Below are 15,922 nucleotides of genomic sequence, written 5' to 3'. Positions count from 1 at the left end.
CAAAGGGATCATTTATATCTCTCTGAACAGTTGACATCTAAATTTAGTACCTCATTTGAAAGCGAGCGTCTCCCACAATACCGCACTCCATCAGTGCTCAGCCCCAACATACAAATCCTCTGACTTAGAGTTGAGAAGGTGACTGGTAAATCAAATTGGCACTTAAGCTGGGAACATGTAGAGCCCTGGAGCAAAGCAAAGCAGAGAAGATATCATCAGTGAGCTTGAAGAAATTAAAGAATAAGAGAATATGAAGATGGTTTTATAAAGAATGGTTACTGACCTGGTCGTTTTATTTTTCAGCACACAAGAGCCAAATTTTTCCAGCTCCACATGCTGATGGGATCTTCCAGTCCCGCCAATAATGAGCCCTCACGCCTGTTCCCCAGAGGCAGAGGGCACGGGGCACAGAAAACCCCATAGACATCGGCGAGACTGGCCAGCACTGGCCAATGGGAGGGGTGGGGGGGGGGGAAAAATCCTATCTAAGGTGTGAGGTATCTTATATTCATGTGATTGTTTCATGCTTCATATTTGTTTAGTTAAATGAACAAGAACATGTGACATGATATAAGATGGAGTCATGCAGCAACAACATTGTATTTATATAGCACCTTTAACGTAATTTAATGTAATGTAAAATGGTTAAGCACCAAGCTTCATCAAGACATACTAAGAAAGATGATCAAAAGCAAGTCAAAGAAGTAGATTTTAAGGAGCATCTTAGTGGAAGACAGTAAATTGGAAAAGCAGAGGAGTTTAGGGAAGAAATTTCAGTGCCCAGGGCTGAGGCAGCAGAAGGCATGTCTGCCAATGGTAAAGTGATGAAAATCGGGAATGTGCAAGAGGTCAGTATTGAAGCAGCCAAGAGATCTTGGGGTGGCACAGTGGTTAGCACTGCTGCCTCACAACGCCAGGGACCCAGGTTCGATTCCCAGCTTGGATCACTGTCTGTGGAGTCTGCACATTCTCCCCGTGTCTGTGTGGGTTCCTCCGGGTGCTCTGATTTCCTCCCACAGTCCAAAGATGTGCAGGTTAGGTGGATTGGCCATGCTAAACTGTCCATTAGTGTCAGGGAGACTAGCAGAGTAAATGCATGGGGTTATGGAAATAGAGCCTGGGTGGGATTGTGGTCGGTGCAGACTCGATGGGCCAAATGGCCTCCTTCTGCACTGTACTGATTCTATGACCTCAGAGGATTGTATGGCTGGAGGAGGTTACAAACATGGGGAGGAGCAAAGCCATGAAGCGATTTGAAAATTTGGATGAGAAGTTTAAAACTGAATTGTTGCCTGAAATGTTGCCAATATGGTTAGTGAGCACAGGGGCAATGGGTGAATGGGACTTGGGGGAGAGTTAGTGTAACACACAACAATGTTCTGAATGAGCTCAAGTTTATTGAGGGTGACCGATGGGAGGTCCACCAGGAGAGCATTGGAATAGTCCTGTGCTTGCTGACCTACATAGGCAACACTTCAGGCAACAACTTAGTTTTAAACTTCTTATCCATATTTTCAAATTGCTCCATAGCTTTTGATCCTCTCTTTAGAGGTAACAAAGGCATGAGTGAGGGTTCCAGCAGCCAATGAGCTGAGGCATAGCAAGAGTCATAGAATCCATCGTATCCCTACAGTGCCGAAGGAGGCCATTCAGCCCATCGGGCCTGCACCGACAACAGTCCCACCCAGGCCCTATCCCATAACTCCATATATCTGCTAATCCCCTTGACATTAATAGACAGTTTAGCATGGCCAATCCACCTGACTTGCACATCTTTGGACTGTGGGAGGAACCCGGAGCACCCGAAGGAAACCCACGCAGACACGGGAGAACGTGCAGACTCCACACAGACAATGACCCAAGCCGGGAAATGAACCCGGGTCCCTGGCACTGTGAGGCAGCAGTGCTAACCACTGGGCTACCATGCTGCACCGTGCTGAGTCAAGTGCTATTGCGGAGATGGAAACAGGCAGTGTTGGTGATGGGGCAGATATGTGGCCTGAAGCTCATCTCAGAATTAAAGGTTATGAGCAGCCTGGTTTGGCCTCGTGACAGTCACCAGAGAAGTGGATGAAATCGGTGACAAGGGGGCAAAGCTTGTGGTGGGGTGGAAGATGATGGGTTTTGGTCTTTCCAACATTTAGTTGGAGGAAATCTCTCGATAGTAATGATGGTGGATACATGTTCCATTTTCTTTATAAATCACTAAGCCTAAGTTTAATGAGTAATTCACAAATGTACGCTGTGTGTCTCAGCTCTGCATCCTGTTTACCATTCACAAAGCATCCAATGGCAGTGTATTGTGCGTGCAGAAACCAGTGACCCGAATCTCCAAGCCGTGGAAGGAATCCATGCGACTGCAAAAATGACCTTGTTGAGAAAGATTAATTAAGCATATGATTCGGATACAAATCCTGATCTGTGATAGACCAAACTCTCTCTCCACCCCCCATTAAAAATAGCGAAAGCTTTTGTCATTCTGGACACAGCTTGACTCTTATTTTTCCATCAGTTTGATATGCAGAGGATTACACTGGAAGAACTGAAGCACATATTATTTCACGCATTTCGGGACCATTTGACAATGAAAGATATTGAGAACATCATCATAACAGAGGAGGAGAGCCTGAATGAAAGTTCAAGTAACTGTCATACCGAATTTGAAGGTAAGCCCATCATACACGCTGAACTGGAGATTGAGTTTATTATTGTTTCTGAAGTTCACTGAATCACTCTCTGAAGAAATACAGAATCAGATTAAGGGTGTTGCAAATTCTATTTAAAAGTATTAATTTAACTTTCTGTGATATCTGTGCAAAGTCACTAATCATTGTTATTTTCTTCAGTGTGGCCAACAGCTGTCCTGTTTTTATTCGATGCCGCAGCAAATGTCACATTTCAGATTGTTCTCCTTATTTCAACCGGGCAAGGCTAGTTTATTTTCCTTCCTGCTCCGTTCAACATAGATCACAAGCTAGGGAAATCACTTTATTGACATCAGTAGCCCAGCGATATCCTGTGAGTGCGGCACGGTGGCACAGTGGTTAGCACTGCTGCCTCACGGAGTCAGGGACCCGGGTTCGATTCCTAGCTTGGGTCACTGTCTGTGCGGATTCTGCACATTCTCCCCGTATCTGCGTGGGTTTCCTCCGGGCGCTCCGGTTTCCTCCCACAGTCCAAAGAACGTGCTGGTTAGGTGTATTGGCCATGCAAAGTTCTCTCTCAGTGTACCCGAACAGGCACCAGAGAATGGCGACTCGAGGATTTTCACAGTAACTTCATTGCAGTGTTAATATAAGCCGACTTGTGACAATAATAAATATCACTCTTACCCCTTTGTGATTGTTGGGTGCAGAGTTGAACTTGAAATTTTTAAAAAACAGGAAATGCTGGAAACACTCAGCAGATCAAGCAGCAGAAGGGGAGGTGATGGCTTAGTGATATTATCACTAAATTATGAGTCCAGAAACTCAGCTAACATTCTGGGGACCCGGATTTGAATCCTGCCACGGCAGGTGGTGAAATTTGAATTCAATAAAAAATATCTGGAATTAAGAATCTACTGGTGACCATGAAACCATTGTCGATTGTCGAAAAAACCCATCTGGTTCACTGATGTTCTTTAGGGAAGGAAATCTGCCGTCCTTACCTGGTCCGGCCTACCTGTGACTCCATAGCCACAGCAATGTGGTTGACTCTCAACTGCCCTCAGGCAACTAGGGATGGGCAATAAATGCTGGGCAGCCAGCGATGCTTATATCCAATGAATTAACAAAAAAAAGGAAGGACGAATGGAGTTAATGTCTCAGGTCATGGAAGGAAAATAGAAATGTAACAGGATTTGAGCAAGGGAAAAGAGGGAGGAAGAAAAAAGATTGGAGGGCAGGAGAGATTAACTGACAAAAGATTTCATGGAAAAAAAAGGCAAAGAGAGTGGTAATTGTTGTTTTGAAGAAACAAAAGATTTGTCCAGAGTGGGCACGAATGGTAGAATAATGAATAGTGTCCAGTAGTATAGTAGTGAGGAGATGGAGGTAAAATGGCAGCTGTTCCATGTGCTCTGATTTCCTCTGAAAGATGTGTTGGTTAGTGCATTGATCATGCTAAATTCTTCCTCAGAGTACCTGAACAGGCACCAGTGTGGCGACTAGGGGATTTTCACTGTAATTTCATTGCAGAGTTGGTGTAAGCCTACTTGTGACACTAAGAAATAAACTTTAAACTGCCAAGTGTTAGATTTGTTTGTGGGAGAGCACTTTGGAGATAGTGACCACAATTCGGTGTCTTTCATTATTGCAATGGAGAGGGATAGGGTCTTACAGCAGGACAAGGTTTATAATTGGGGGAGGGATAATTATGATGCGATTAGGCAAGAATTAGGGAGCATAAGATGGGAACAGAAACTGTCAGGGAAAGGCACAAATGAAAAGTGGAGCTTGTTCAAGGAACAAACACTGCGTGTCCTTGATAGGCATGTCCCTGTCAGGCAGGGAGGAAATGGCCGAGTGAGGGAACCATGGTTCACAAAAGAGGTTGAATGTCTTGTCAAGAGGAAAAAAGAAGCGTATCTAAGGATGAGAAAACAAGGTTCAGTTGGGTCGCTTGAGGGTTACAAGATAGCAAGGAATGAGCTAAAAAAAAGGCTTAGGAGAGCTAGGAGGGGGCATGAGAACTCCTTGGCAGGTCGGAATAAGGAAAACCCCAAGGCTTTTTACTCTTATGTGAGAAATAAAAGAATGACCAGGGTGAGGTTAGGGCCGGTCAAGGATAGTAGTGGGAACTTGTGCATGGAGTCAGAAGAGATAGGAGAGGCGATGAATGAATACTTTTCTTCAGTGTTCATCAAGGAGAGGGACCATGTTTTTGAGGATGAGAGTGGGATACAGGCTGATAGGCTGGAGGGGGTAGATGTTCTGAGGGAAGGTGTATAAGCAATTTTGAAAAACCTGAGGGTCGATAAGTCCCCTGGGCCAGATGGGATATATCCTAGGATTCTTTGGGAGGCAAGGGATGAGATTGTAGAGCCTTTGGCTTTGATCTTTGGGTCCTCACTTTCCACGGGGATAGTGCCAGAGGACTGGAGAGTGGCAAATGTTGTTCCTCTGTTCAAGAAAGGAAATAGAAATGACCCTGGTAATTATGGGCCGGTTAGTCTTACTTCGGTGGTCAGTAAGTTAATGGAAAAGGTCCTGAGGGATAGGATTTATGACCATTTGGAAAGATGCAGCTTAATCCGTGATAGTCAGCACGGATTCGTGAAGGGTAAGTCTTGCCTCACAAATTTGATTGAATTCTTTGACGAGGTAACTAAGTGTGTAGATGAAGGTAGAGCAGTTGATGTCGTATGCATGGATTTTAGTAAGGTGTTTGATAAGGTTCCCCATGGTAGACTCATGAAGAAAGTAAGGAGGTGTGGGATAGAGGGAAATTTGGCCGATTGGATAAGTAACTGGCTATCTCATAGAAGACAGAGGGTGGTGGTGGATGGAAAATTTTCAGACTGGAGACCAGTTACCAGCGGTGTACCACAGGGATCAGTGCTGGGTCCTCTGCTATTTGTGATTTTTATCAATGACTTGGAGGAGGGGGCTGAAGGGTGGGTCAGTATATTTGCTGATGACACCAAGATTGGTGGAGTAGTGGATGAGGTGGAGGGCTGTTGTAGGCTGCAAAGAGACATTGATAGGATGCAGAGCTGGGCTGAAAAATGGCAGGTGGAGTTTAACACTGAGAAGTGCGAGGTGATTCATTTTGGTAGGACTAATTTGAATGCGAATTACAGGGTCAACGGCAGGGTTCTGAGGAATGTAGAGGAACAGAGAGATCTCGGGGTTCATATCCACAGGTCTCTGAAGGTTGCCACTCAAGTGGATAGAGCCGTGAAGAAGGCCTATAGTGTGTTAGCGTTTATTAACAGGGGGTTGGAGTTTAAGAGCCGTTGGGCTATGCTGCAACTGTACAGGACCTTGGTGAGACCACATTTGGAATATTGTGTGCAGTTCTGGTCACCTCACTATAAGAAGGATGTGGAAGCATTGGAGAGAGTGCAGAGGAGATTTACCAGGATGCTGCCTGGTTTGGAGGGTAGGTCTTATGAGGAAAGGTTGAGGGAGCTAGGGCTTTTCTCTTTGGAGCGGAGGAGGATGAGAGGCGACTTAATAGAGGTTTATAAGATGATGAGGGGGATAGATAAAGTGGACGTTCAGAGACTATTTCTTCGGGTGAATGTAGCTGTTACTAGGGGGCATAACTATAAGGTTCATGGTGGGAGATATAGGAGGGATGTCCAAGGCAGGTTCTTTACTCAGAGAGTGGTTGGGGTGTGCAATGGACTGCCTGCTGTGATAGTGGAGTCGGACACTTTAGGAACTTTCAAGCAGTTATTAGATAGGCACATGGAGCACACCAGAATGATAGGGAGTGGGATAGCTTGATCTTGGTTTCATAGAACATAGAACATTACAGCGCAGAACAGGCCCTTCGGCCCACGATGTTGCACCGACCAGTTAAAAAAAAACTGTGACCCTCCAACCTAAACCAATTTCTTTTCGTCCATGAACCTATCTACGGATCTCTTAAACGCCCCCAAACTAGGCGCATTTACTACTGATGCTGGCAGGGCATTCCAATCCCTCACCACCCTCTGGGTAAAGAACCTACCCCTGACATCGGTTCTATAACTACCCCCCCTCAATTTAAAGCCATGCCCCCTCGTGCTGGATTTCTCCATCAGAGGAAAAAGGCTATCACTATCCACCCTATCTAAACCTCTAATCATCTTATATGTTTCAATAAGATCCCCTCTTAGCCGCCGCCTTTCCAGCGAAAACAATCCCAAATCCCTCAGCCTCTCCTCATAGGATCTCCCCTCCATACCAGGCAACATCCTGGTAAACCTCCTCTGCACCCTCTCCAAAGCCTCCACATCCTTCCTGTAATGTGGGGACCAGAACTGCACACAGTACTCCAAGTGCGGCCGCACCAGAGTTGTGTACAGTTGCAACATAACGCTACGACTCCTAAATTCAATCCCCCTACCAATAAACGCCAAGACACCATATGCCTTCTTAACAACCTTATCTACTTGATTCCCAACTTTCAGGGATCTATGCACACATACACCTAGATCCCTCTGCTCCTCCACACTATTCAAAGTCCTCCCGTTAGCCCTATACTCAACACATCTGTTATTCCTACCAAAGTGAATTACCTCACACTTCTCCGCATTAAACTCCATCCGCCACCTCTCGGCCCAACTTTGCAACCTGTCTAAGTCTTCCTGCAAACTACGACACCCTTCCTCACTGTCTACCACACCACCGACTTTGGTGTCATCAGCAAATTTGCTAATCCACCCAACTATACCCTCATCCAGATCATTAATAAATATTACAAACAGCAGTGGCCCCAAAACAGATCCCTGAGGTACACCACTTGTAACCGCACTCCATGATGAATATTTACTATCAACCACCACCCTTTGTTTCCTATCCGCTAGCCAATTCCTGATCCAATTTCCTAGATCACCCCCAATCCCATACATTTCGGACAAAGCTCGGCGCAACATCGAGGGCCGAAGGGCCTGTACTGTGCTGTACTGTTCTATGTTCTATGTTACATCTCCCGTGTTTCAATGGAAAGGTGCTGTGGGAAGGGGGCAAAGTGTTGGGGTGACTGAGGAGTGGCCCAGGATGTTGTGGAGAGAACAGTTCTTTCAGAATGCTGTCAGGGAATGGGAAGGTGTATTTGGTATCACACTGGCAGGCATGACAGAGAATGATCCATTGAGTGTGGAGATTGGTGAGATGAAAGGTGATAATATGGAAAGCTATTGTGGTCCTGGGAGGGAGGGGGAAGGGTGAGAGCCTAAATGCAGGAATTGGGTCAGACCCACTGAGCGGCCTCTCAATTATAGTGGAGGGGAATCCCCGTTAGGAAAAGTGGAGTGAGTGAAGACAAAGGAAGACATATCAGAGGCACTGGTATGAAAGGTTACATCATTGGAAGCGATGTGGCGGAGCTGGAGAGACTAGGGGAATGGAATGGAGTCCTTACAGGAAGCAAGGTCTGAGGAAGTGTAGTTGAGATAGCTGTGGGAGTTAGTGATATTGTAATGAATATTATTTGATAGCCTAACCATAGAAATGGAAACAGCAAAGTTGTGGAAGGGATGGGAAGTGTGACAGTGTGAATGTGACAGTAGGGTGGAAAATGGAAGCTACGTTGAGGAAGTTTTTGAGTTCAAGTTGAGATCAGGAAATGGCATTGATGCAGTTATCAATGTACAAGAGTTGGGGGAGGAAGCCTGAGCAGAACAGGAACAAGAAAAATTCCATATATCCTTCAAAAAGGCTGGCATAGCTTGAGCTCAAGAGGGGACCAATAACTATACCGTCTATTTGGAGGAAGTGAGATGAGATAAAGGGGGAATTGTTCAATTTGAAAACAAGTTCAGCCAGGCAGAGGAGGGTGATGACGGATGGGGACTGATTAGGCCTTGATTCAGAAAAGGAGCAGTGAGCTCTGAGACCTTCCCAGTGGGAGTTGGAGGTGTGCAGAGAGGATCACTTCAGTGAAGTGGATGGCAGTTCTGACCAGGAAACTGGAAATTGTTGAAACAATATAAGGTGTCAGAAGATTAAAGGATGTAGGTGGGAGAGACAGGACAAGGGGAGAAAAAAATAATCAGGCTTTGAAGAAACAAATTGAGTGTGACAGGTACAGACTGAAGCAAATTTTCCAGCCGTGCTCACCCTCAAACCGGAAAATTCCACCCGTGGTCAACAGACCTTTCCATGGTCTGCCCCTCACCCGGAGCAGGTGGAACGGGAAAATTCATCCCAATAAGTCCATAAGAACAGTTTGTGGAAGAAGGTATGAGATGGTTGGAGAACAATGAGGTGGGAAGCTGTGAAGGGAAGTTCTCCTGAGGTGATGAGGTAAGTGAAAGTCCTGGAAATAATGGCTTGATGTTTTGTGGTGGGATCATGGTCCAGAGGGAAGTAAGAGGAAGTGTCACAGAGCTGGCGGTCAGCTTCTACCAGGCAAACACCAACAGCAGCATCCTTGTCAACAAGCTTATCAACAATGCCAGGCTTGGACCTGAGGGAACAGAGTGCAGTAAGTTATCGTGTTATAGCTGGATAAGACAAAAGATGAAGTGAAACGGCAGAGCAGGACAGCTTTAAGATAGAGTGAGCTGGTGCTGCTGGAGAGAGATGTTAAGAATGTGCATGTGGAGATGCATGGGCACAAGGTGAACCTAGTAGACAGATTTTTGCTTTCTCAGGGAATTAAGGGATATGGTGTGAGTGGGAAAATAGAGTTGGCGCCAAAGGTCAGTCGTGATTGTTTTGAATGATGGAACAGGCTTGATGGGCCACACAGTCTATTCCTGCTCCTATTACCTGTGTTCTTGATCCCGTGTTGAAGCGTTTCTACACATTGATATATGCTGGGTGAGAACATACTGGGCCATTCGATAGCGGTCAGGAATAGGATCATCATTCTCCTTAGTCTAGAGTTTTGAGGCCTATGCATTCTCACTACTGAATTAGCTGAGATTAATGAACAGGGATTGGACCTGGAAAGAGCCCAGGGATTACTTTGCCACTAAAGTTGGGGACTGTAGCTATCTCCGCCATACCATTCCCCTCCCTTTGCCCATAAGCTCCCCCTAAAGATCCCCCTGCTCTAACACTGAATTGCCCTTTTTCTCTAGTATCTATCTCCCCTCTTAGCTCACCTTTCCCATGAAATTCATCTCCTGCTCTTTCAGCCCCATTTTCAATAAACTGCTAATGTGCCACCATTCCTTCCTGACACCAGACCCACCCTGATTCTAGCTGATATTGTAAATGTTTCTTTCTCCGGAGGTACTGTCACCCTTCCAAATCCTCCCTCATTATCAATTTCTGCAATAAATGCATCCTCAATCCCACCTTGCAAACTACCACCTTAACTCCAATATCCCTGTTCTTTTCAATGTCTTTTTGCATTCCAAATTATAGAGTCCCTACGGTGTGGAAGAGGCCATTCAGCCCATCAAGTCTGCATTGACTCTCCGACAGAATATCTTATCCAGGCCCGCACCCCCGCCCTATCCCCTTCACACCACACATTTCCCACGGGTCGATCCATCCAACCTACATATCTTGGGACACTAAAAAGAAATTTAACATGGCCAATCCACCTAACCTGCACATCTTTGGAGTGTGGGAGGAAACCGGAGCACCCAGAGGAAACTCACGCAGACATGGGGAGAATATGCAAACTCCACACAGATAGTCACCGAAGGCCGGAATCGAACCTGGGTCCCTGTGGACCCCAGGTCCGCAGTGCTAGCCACTGTGCCACCCATCTATCCTGCAACCCCATGTTTGAGCTTTTCCAACAAGATTTCTCCCGCCACAGCACTGCAACCAAGATCCCAATTTCACAGTGGCTCTCTTTATCCTTCTCAATCCACCTGGAGCCTTTCACACAGTTGACCATTCTCCATGGGCAACACGGTGGCACAGTGGGTAGCACTGCTGCGTCACAGCGCCAGTGACCTGGGTTCAATTCTGGCCTTGGGTCACTGTCTGTGTTGAGTTTGCACGTTCTCCCCATGTCTGTGTGGGTTTCCTCCGGGTCCTCCCACAGTTCAAAGATGTGCAGGTTAAGAGGATTGGCCATAGTAAAATTGTCCCATAGTGTCAGAGGGATTAATAGGGTAAATACGTCGGATTAAGGATATAGGGCCTGGGTGGGTTGTGGTCGGAGCAGACTCGATGGACCGAAAGGCCTCCTTCTGCACTGTAAGGATTCTATGATTCTATTCTATGACCCATTCACAATTTTTATCTGATTGAAGGTCGTAGGGAATTTTAATACTTTAAAGGTGCTATTTAAATGCATACTAAATAAGCAGTAGAGTTTTTCATGGTAACAAATACACACAATTATGGGCTGGGTTTTTGAGTAATCACCGCAGCAACTGCAGTTCGGAACATCGATGGAGCACTGTACTGTTTAAATAGAATGTATTTTGGGATGGGGGCGAACTCCATTTTAAGACATTGACTTGGAATCCAGCTGTCATTTCATCTCCAGCCGCAAAGTATTAGCCTCAGAGCACTCCAGTAAGCACAAAGGATGCTGAAGGGATTGACTGAGACTCATATCTCCAAAGTGAACTACGAGAGGCACGGACAAAATAGGTATAGAAAGCGTGCTTTTCTGCATCAGCTGATTCGCTTGTAGCTCACCCTTTCACAAACAAATCTGGGGAAGATACTGATGAGTCACAAAATTAATTAATATTTCTGCCAGCAGCCCCTTGAGATTAGGAAGTACGATTGCTGAAAAAAAAAGCTCCTCAGTTATTCAGGACTGTCTGACGCACATTGCCTCTAGTTACAGGATCATGTTCATTCATGGCTTTAATACATACTGATGTTGTCAGTTATATAATGCTGGATTTTGGCATGATCTTTGGATTGTAAACTCAAGCACTTTTATGTTGGAGTGACTTTGAAAGCTTCTGCTGAAGGTTGTCAAATCCTGACCTGACCAAGTTGAGGTAAACCAATCCAGGCAGAGACATTCGGTGAATTTTTTCGAAGATACAATGACAGCACTATTGGTATCAGTCCTGTTGGGACCCTGAGATGTTATGATCTGGTTTAAAGTTTATTTATTAACGTCACAAGTAGGCTTACATAAACACTGCAATGAAGGTACTGTGAAAATCTCCTAGTCGCTACACTCCGGTGCCTGTTTGGGTACACAGAGGGAGAATTTAGCATGACCAATGCACCTAACCAGCACGTCTTTCGGACTGTGGGAGGAAACCGGAGCACCCGGAGGAAACCCACGCAGTCACGTGGAGAATGCGCATACTCCGCGCCGACAGTGACCCAAGTCGCGAATCGAAGCCGGGTCCCTGGCGTTGTTTAGCAGCAGTGTTAGCCACCATGTTCGCCCCAAGGGTAGGATCAAGTGACGTGGATTGGAATGCCAGATGGATATCCTAGAATTTTCATTCAAATTGACACAACAGCTTTATCTCCAGACTGATACCTCCCTTCGGAATTTAAATATCAATAATCCCCAGCTCTGTTCCACAAACGGAGACCTAAAAATACATGTTGCTGAATCTTTGCTGCCCTCACAGAGGAACAGAAAAATAGAAAGCTAAAGCACATCAAATGCAAGTATGACCGAGTCATTGGAGAAATCAATTGATGGGAGTCTGGAAACAGGCCAACGATGTCCTGGCCAGGGATTTGTATGAGTAGACATAAAGGGAAGGGACAAAGTAAAGCAGATAGAACACGAGGTGAAGAATTTACCAAGGACTTATGATATTTGGATATTGTTGTTTATCGTGTCATGTATTTTGTTTGAAGAAAACAATGCCTTTTTCCCCGGTGAGCTGTCTCTGCCGAGGTGAATACAGAAAGATGCAACTGCTTGCCCATAACTGATTCCAATCAGCTACTCATTATACATGCGCCCTGAACAGTGACTATCAGAATGCTATTCAAGCATGTAAGGTGTCACAATCAAGCTGGTATTGTCTTGGTTCCGCATCCTACTATAGTTCAAGCTCTCTCTCTCCATCCACTCAGGTTCACAGCACAAAGGGCGGTTCCTAGAAGCAGGCCCAAGTCTCCTCTGACCCAAAACACACAACCTTATGGGTGCCATGCATACCAGAACCATTGAATGTGGCCGTTTGACCCAAGGTGATGCCTGTACCAGCTTATTGCTGCAGCAATCCAAGAGTAATTAAGCTGGTTTTCTTGTCCGCTGTAGCTCAGATTGCCCCCCTCCCTCAAATCAGTACTGACTGCTCCCCTTCATTATGCAATAGTCTCTACATCAACCACTTCCTGTGACAAAGCATTTCCTGTTTGAAAAGCTCCTCGTATAAAGAGATGCTCCCTAAGCTCGCCGCTTATTCTCATTTAAATTTACACCCCTTATCACTAAATGCCCTACCAGAGGGGATGACCCTTCTCTATTCAGCCAATTGTAATTGTTAATACCTTTAAAAATCTCTTTAAATCTTCCCTTTGCCTTCCCTGCTCTCTATTGTCTCCTCACAGCACCAGCTTCCATCTTGGATATGGACTGGTTGATATACCATTCAGTGAACTTTCTACAATGGAGTCCTAAAGTGGCACAGCACTCTAAAGTCTGATTGCCTTGTACACACTTGTTACTCCTTATTATCAGACTATTATGCACCAGTCATCCACATCTATTGGCCACACATGTGTGTGTCCACTTCACAGGATGGGTGGCACAGTGCTTAGCACTGTTGCTTCACAGTGCCAGGGACCCAGGTTCAATTCCAGCCTTGGGTGACTGTATGTGTGGAGTTTGCACATTTTCGCCATGTCTGCGTGGGTTTCCTCTGTGTGCTCTAGTTTCCTCCCACAGTCCGAAGATCGTAGAATAGAATAGAGTCATAGAACCCCTACAGTACAGAAGGAGGCCATTCGGCCCATCGGGTCTGTACCGACCACAATCACACCCAGGCTCTATTCCCGTTACTCCACACATTTACCCTGCTAACTGATTTGAATTGATTTATTATTGTCACATGTATTAGAATACAGTGAAAAGTATTCCCTGACACTAGGGTCAATTTAGCATGGCCAATCTATCTAACCTGCACATCTTTGGAGATGTGTGAGTTGGGTGGATTGGCCATGCTAAATTGCCTCTTAGTATCCCAAAATGTAAGTTAGGAGGATTAGTGGGGTAAATACGCGGGGTTACAGGGATAGGGCCTGGGTAAGATGCTCTGTCGGAGAGTCGGTGCAGACTCAATGGGCTGAAAGGCCTCCTTCTGCACTGTAGCGATTCCATGGTAAATCTTATGGTGTCATCTCTACAGTACAATTAATTTACAAGAATGATAAATTAGAAGCTAAGTCATTTGGCAAATAAACAACACTACACTTCTTGGCTTGCAATCACTTTCATTGGTGGAGCATCATTATTGTAGAACTTCACAAAGCGCTTCACGAAATGCAATTAAACTCGAGGAAGCTGAGACAAAGGATAAGTTACAACGAGGGGTGGCCGAAAGTTTGCTCAAATGGGTGGGTTTTAAAAATGATCGTCAAGGAGGAGAAGGAGGTGACAGATTGGAGAGGTTTGAGAAGGTAATTCCAGAGAGAGGAGCGGGTTAGCTGATGGCTGTCAGGTTAGGCAGAAGGGTTTGGATGGAAAAGGCAGAGGCAGAAGGCAGAGGCAGAACAAGGCAGAATGCTGGAGGAGGTTACAGGGATAAGGCCATACAATTTTGTTACTCCATGAAGCCAAAGGAGCAATTCAAAAAAACTTGGAAACAATTTTGTAGCATGTTTTACCCTGAAGGCAAATATTACACACACTATAGGATTCATCAAGTCTGAGATCGACTTCCATCAGTGCACACTGCCATCAATGGCCTCTGGCTGACTGAATCCCCATCTTAGCCGAGTCGCATTGAAGAGAATTTCAGCACACTGACTGCTCCATTCTAAGAATCATAGAGTCCCTACAGTGCAGGAGGAAGCCATTCGGCCCACCAGGTCTGCACCAACTCTCGGACAACAATCTCACCTAGGCCTATCTCCATAACCCCACTTTATACCCTGCTAATCCCCCTAACCTGCACATTTTTGGACTGTGGGAGGAAACCGGAGCACCTGGAGGAAACCCACACAGCCATGGGGAGAACGTACAAACTCCATAGAGATAGTCACCCAAGAATTGAACCCGGGTCCCTGGTACTGTGAGGCAGCAGTGCTAACCACTGTGCCACCGTGCTGCACTTGAGCACCATCTACTCAGCACCTCATCTGGTGATACACATACTTCCAAGGCTACTGGTGGAGTTTTGTGACTCAGTCCTGCCCAGAACAACCTTACTGTGCACTGTGAACCCAGTCCTAGCTAGTTCAAGGTGCACAGAGCTGTTTTATGTGCCACCTCCTTGGTTTCACAATACCACCTGTGCTGTCTTCTGTTCCAAAAGCCATAACATGTGAGCATTTACAGCTTGCAATGGACATTGAACAGGGATGGGTTCAGAATGCTGCTGTTGCCATCTGCCCTTCAACTCCAGAAGAGGCCTGGCAGTTCTTTTTATGGTTAAGGGGGATGGTGGGGTTGGGAATGCCAGGGTGGTGTTAATTGTGCCAGAAGGTCAAAGTGGACCGGGCATGGTGAGAGTTTATTTGTGGGGATGGAAGGAGAATGAACACTCCTCCTGAATTTAAGGGAATATTAAACTTACTGGGTGGCCAGTGGCAGTGCCTTTAATGGTCTATCGGTGTCTAAGTATGCTCTGTGTTTATCAGCACCTGAAAATTGCAATGGGTTCGTATCAGCAACATGGCCCAAATGAAGAACCCTAGGGGACGGGAATTTCCCCCCCCCCCCCCCCCCCCCCCCCCCCCCCCACCCCCTAACCTCCACGGTGAGTTTTCCAATGTTATTTTGGAAGAGGGTCGCCATCGCCTAGCATCATTTATACTTTTAAAAATCTCTTTAAATCTTCTCTTTGCCTTCCCTGCTCTCCACTGTCTCCTCATAACACCAGTTTCCATCTCGGATATCATACTGGTCGATATACCATTCAGTGACCTTTCTACAATGGAGTCCTAAAGTGGCACAGTATTTCAAAGGCTGATTGCCTTGTACACATTTATTACTCCCGACTATCAGACTGTTAAGCACCAGTGATCCACAACTATTGACCACACGTGTCTGTCCACTTCACAAGATGGGTGGCACGGTGGCACAGTGGTTAGCACTGCTGCTTCACTGCACCAGGGACCCGGGTTCAATTCCAACATTGGGTGACTGTCTGTGTGGAGTCTGCATGTTCTCCCCATGTCTCCATGGGTTTCCTCTGGGTGCTCCTGACATAGCCAGC

At 45.9% G+C, this 15,922-nt stretch overlaps 1 protein-coding gene across 2 annotated transcripts in view; it reads left to right on the top strand.

Moving 5' to 3' along the window:
- Nucleotides 1–15,922, top strand: part of LOC144501913 (calcium-binding protein 8) — a 379,238-nt gene that overhangs the window by 359,358 nt on the left and 3,958 nt on the right. Inside the window, exons 4-5 of one of the 2 annotated variants that reach the window (XM_078225948.1) lie at nucleotides 2,513–2,666; nucleotides 3,516–3,518. In XM_078225948.1, coding sequence (XP_078082074.1) covers nucleotides 2,513–2,666; nucleotides 3,516–3,518 — 157 coding nt within the window. The remainder of the gene's footprint in view (nucleotides 1–2,512; nucleotides 2,667–3,515; nucleotides 3,519–15,922) is intronic. The other variant, XM_078225947.1, reaches the window with a different exon arrangement.

Source organism: Mustelus asterias, chromosome 12, assembly GCF_964213995.1.
Source record: "Mustelus asterias chromosome 12, sMusAst1.hap1.1, whole genome shotgun sequence".
NCBI classification, from domain to species: domain Eukaryota; kingdom Metazoa; phylum Chordata; class Chondrichthyes; order Carcharhiniformes; family Triakidae; genus Mustelus; species Mustelus asterias.
This window is presented reverse-complemented; position numbering and strand designations above follow the sequence as displayed.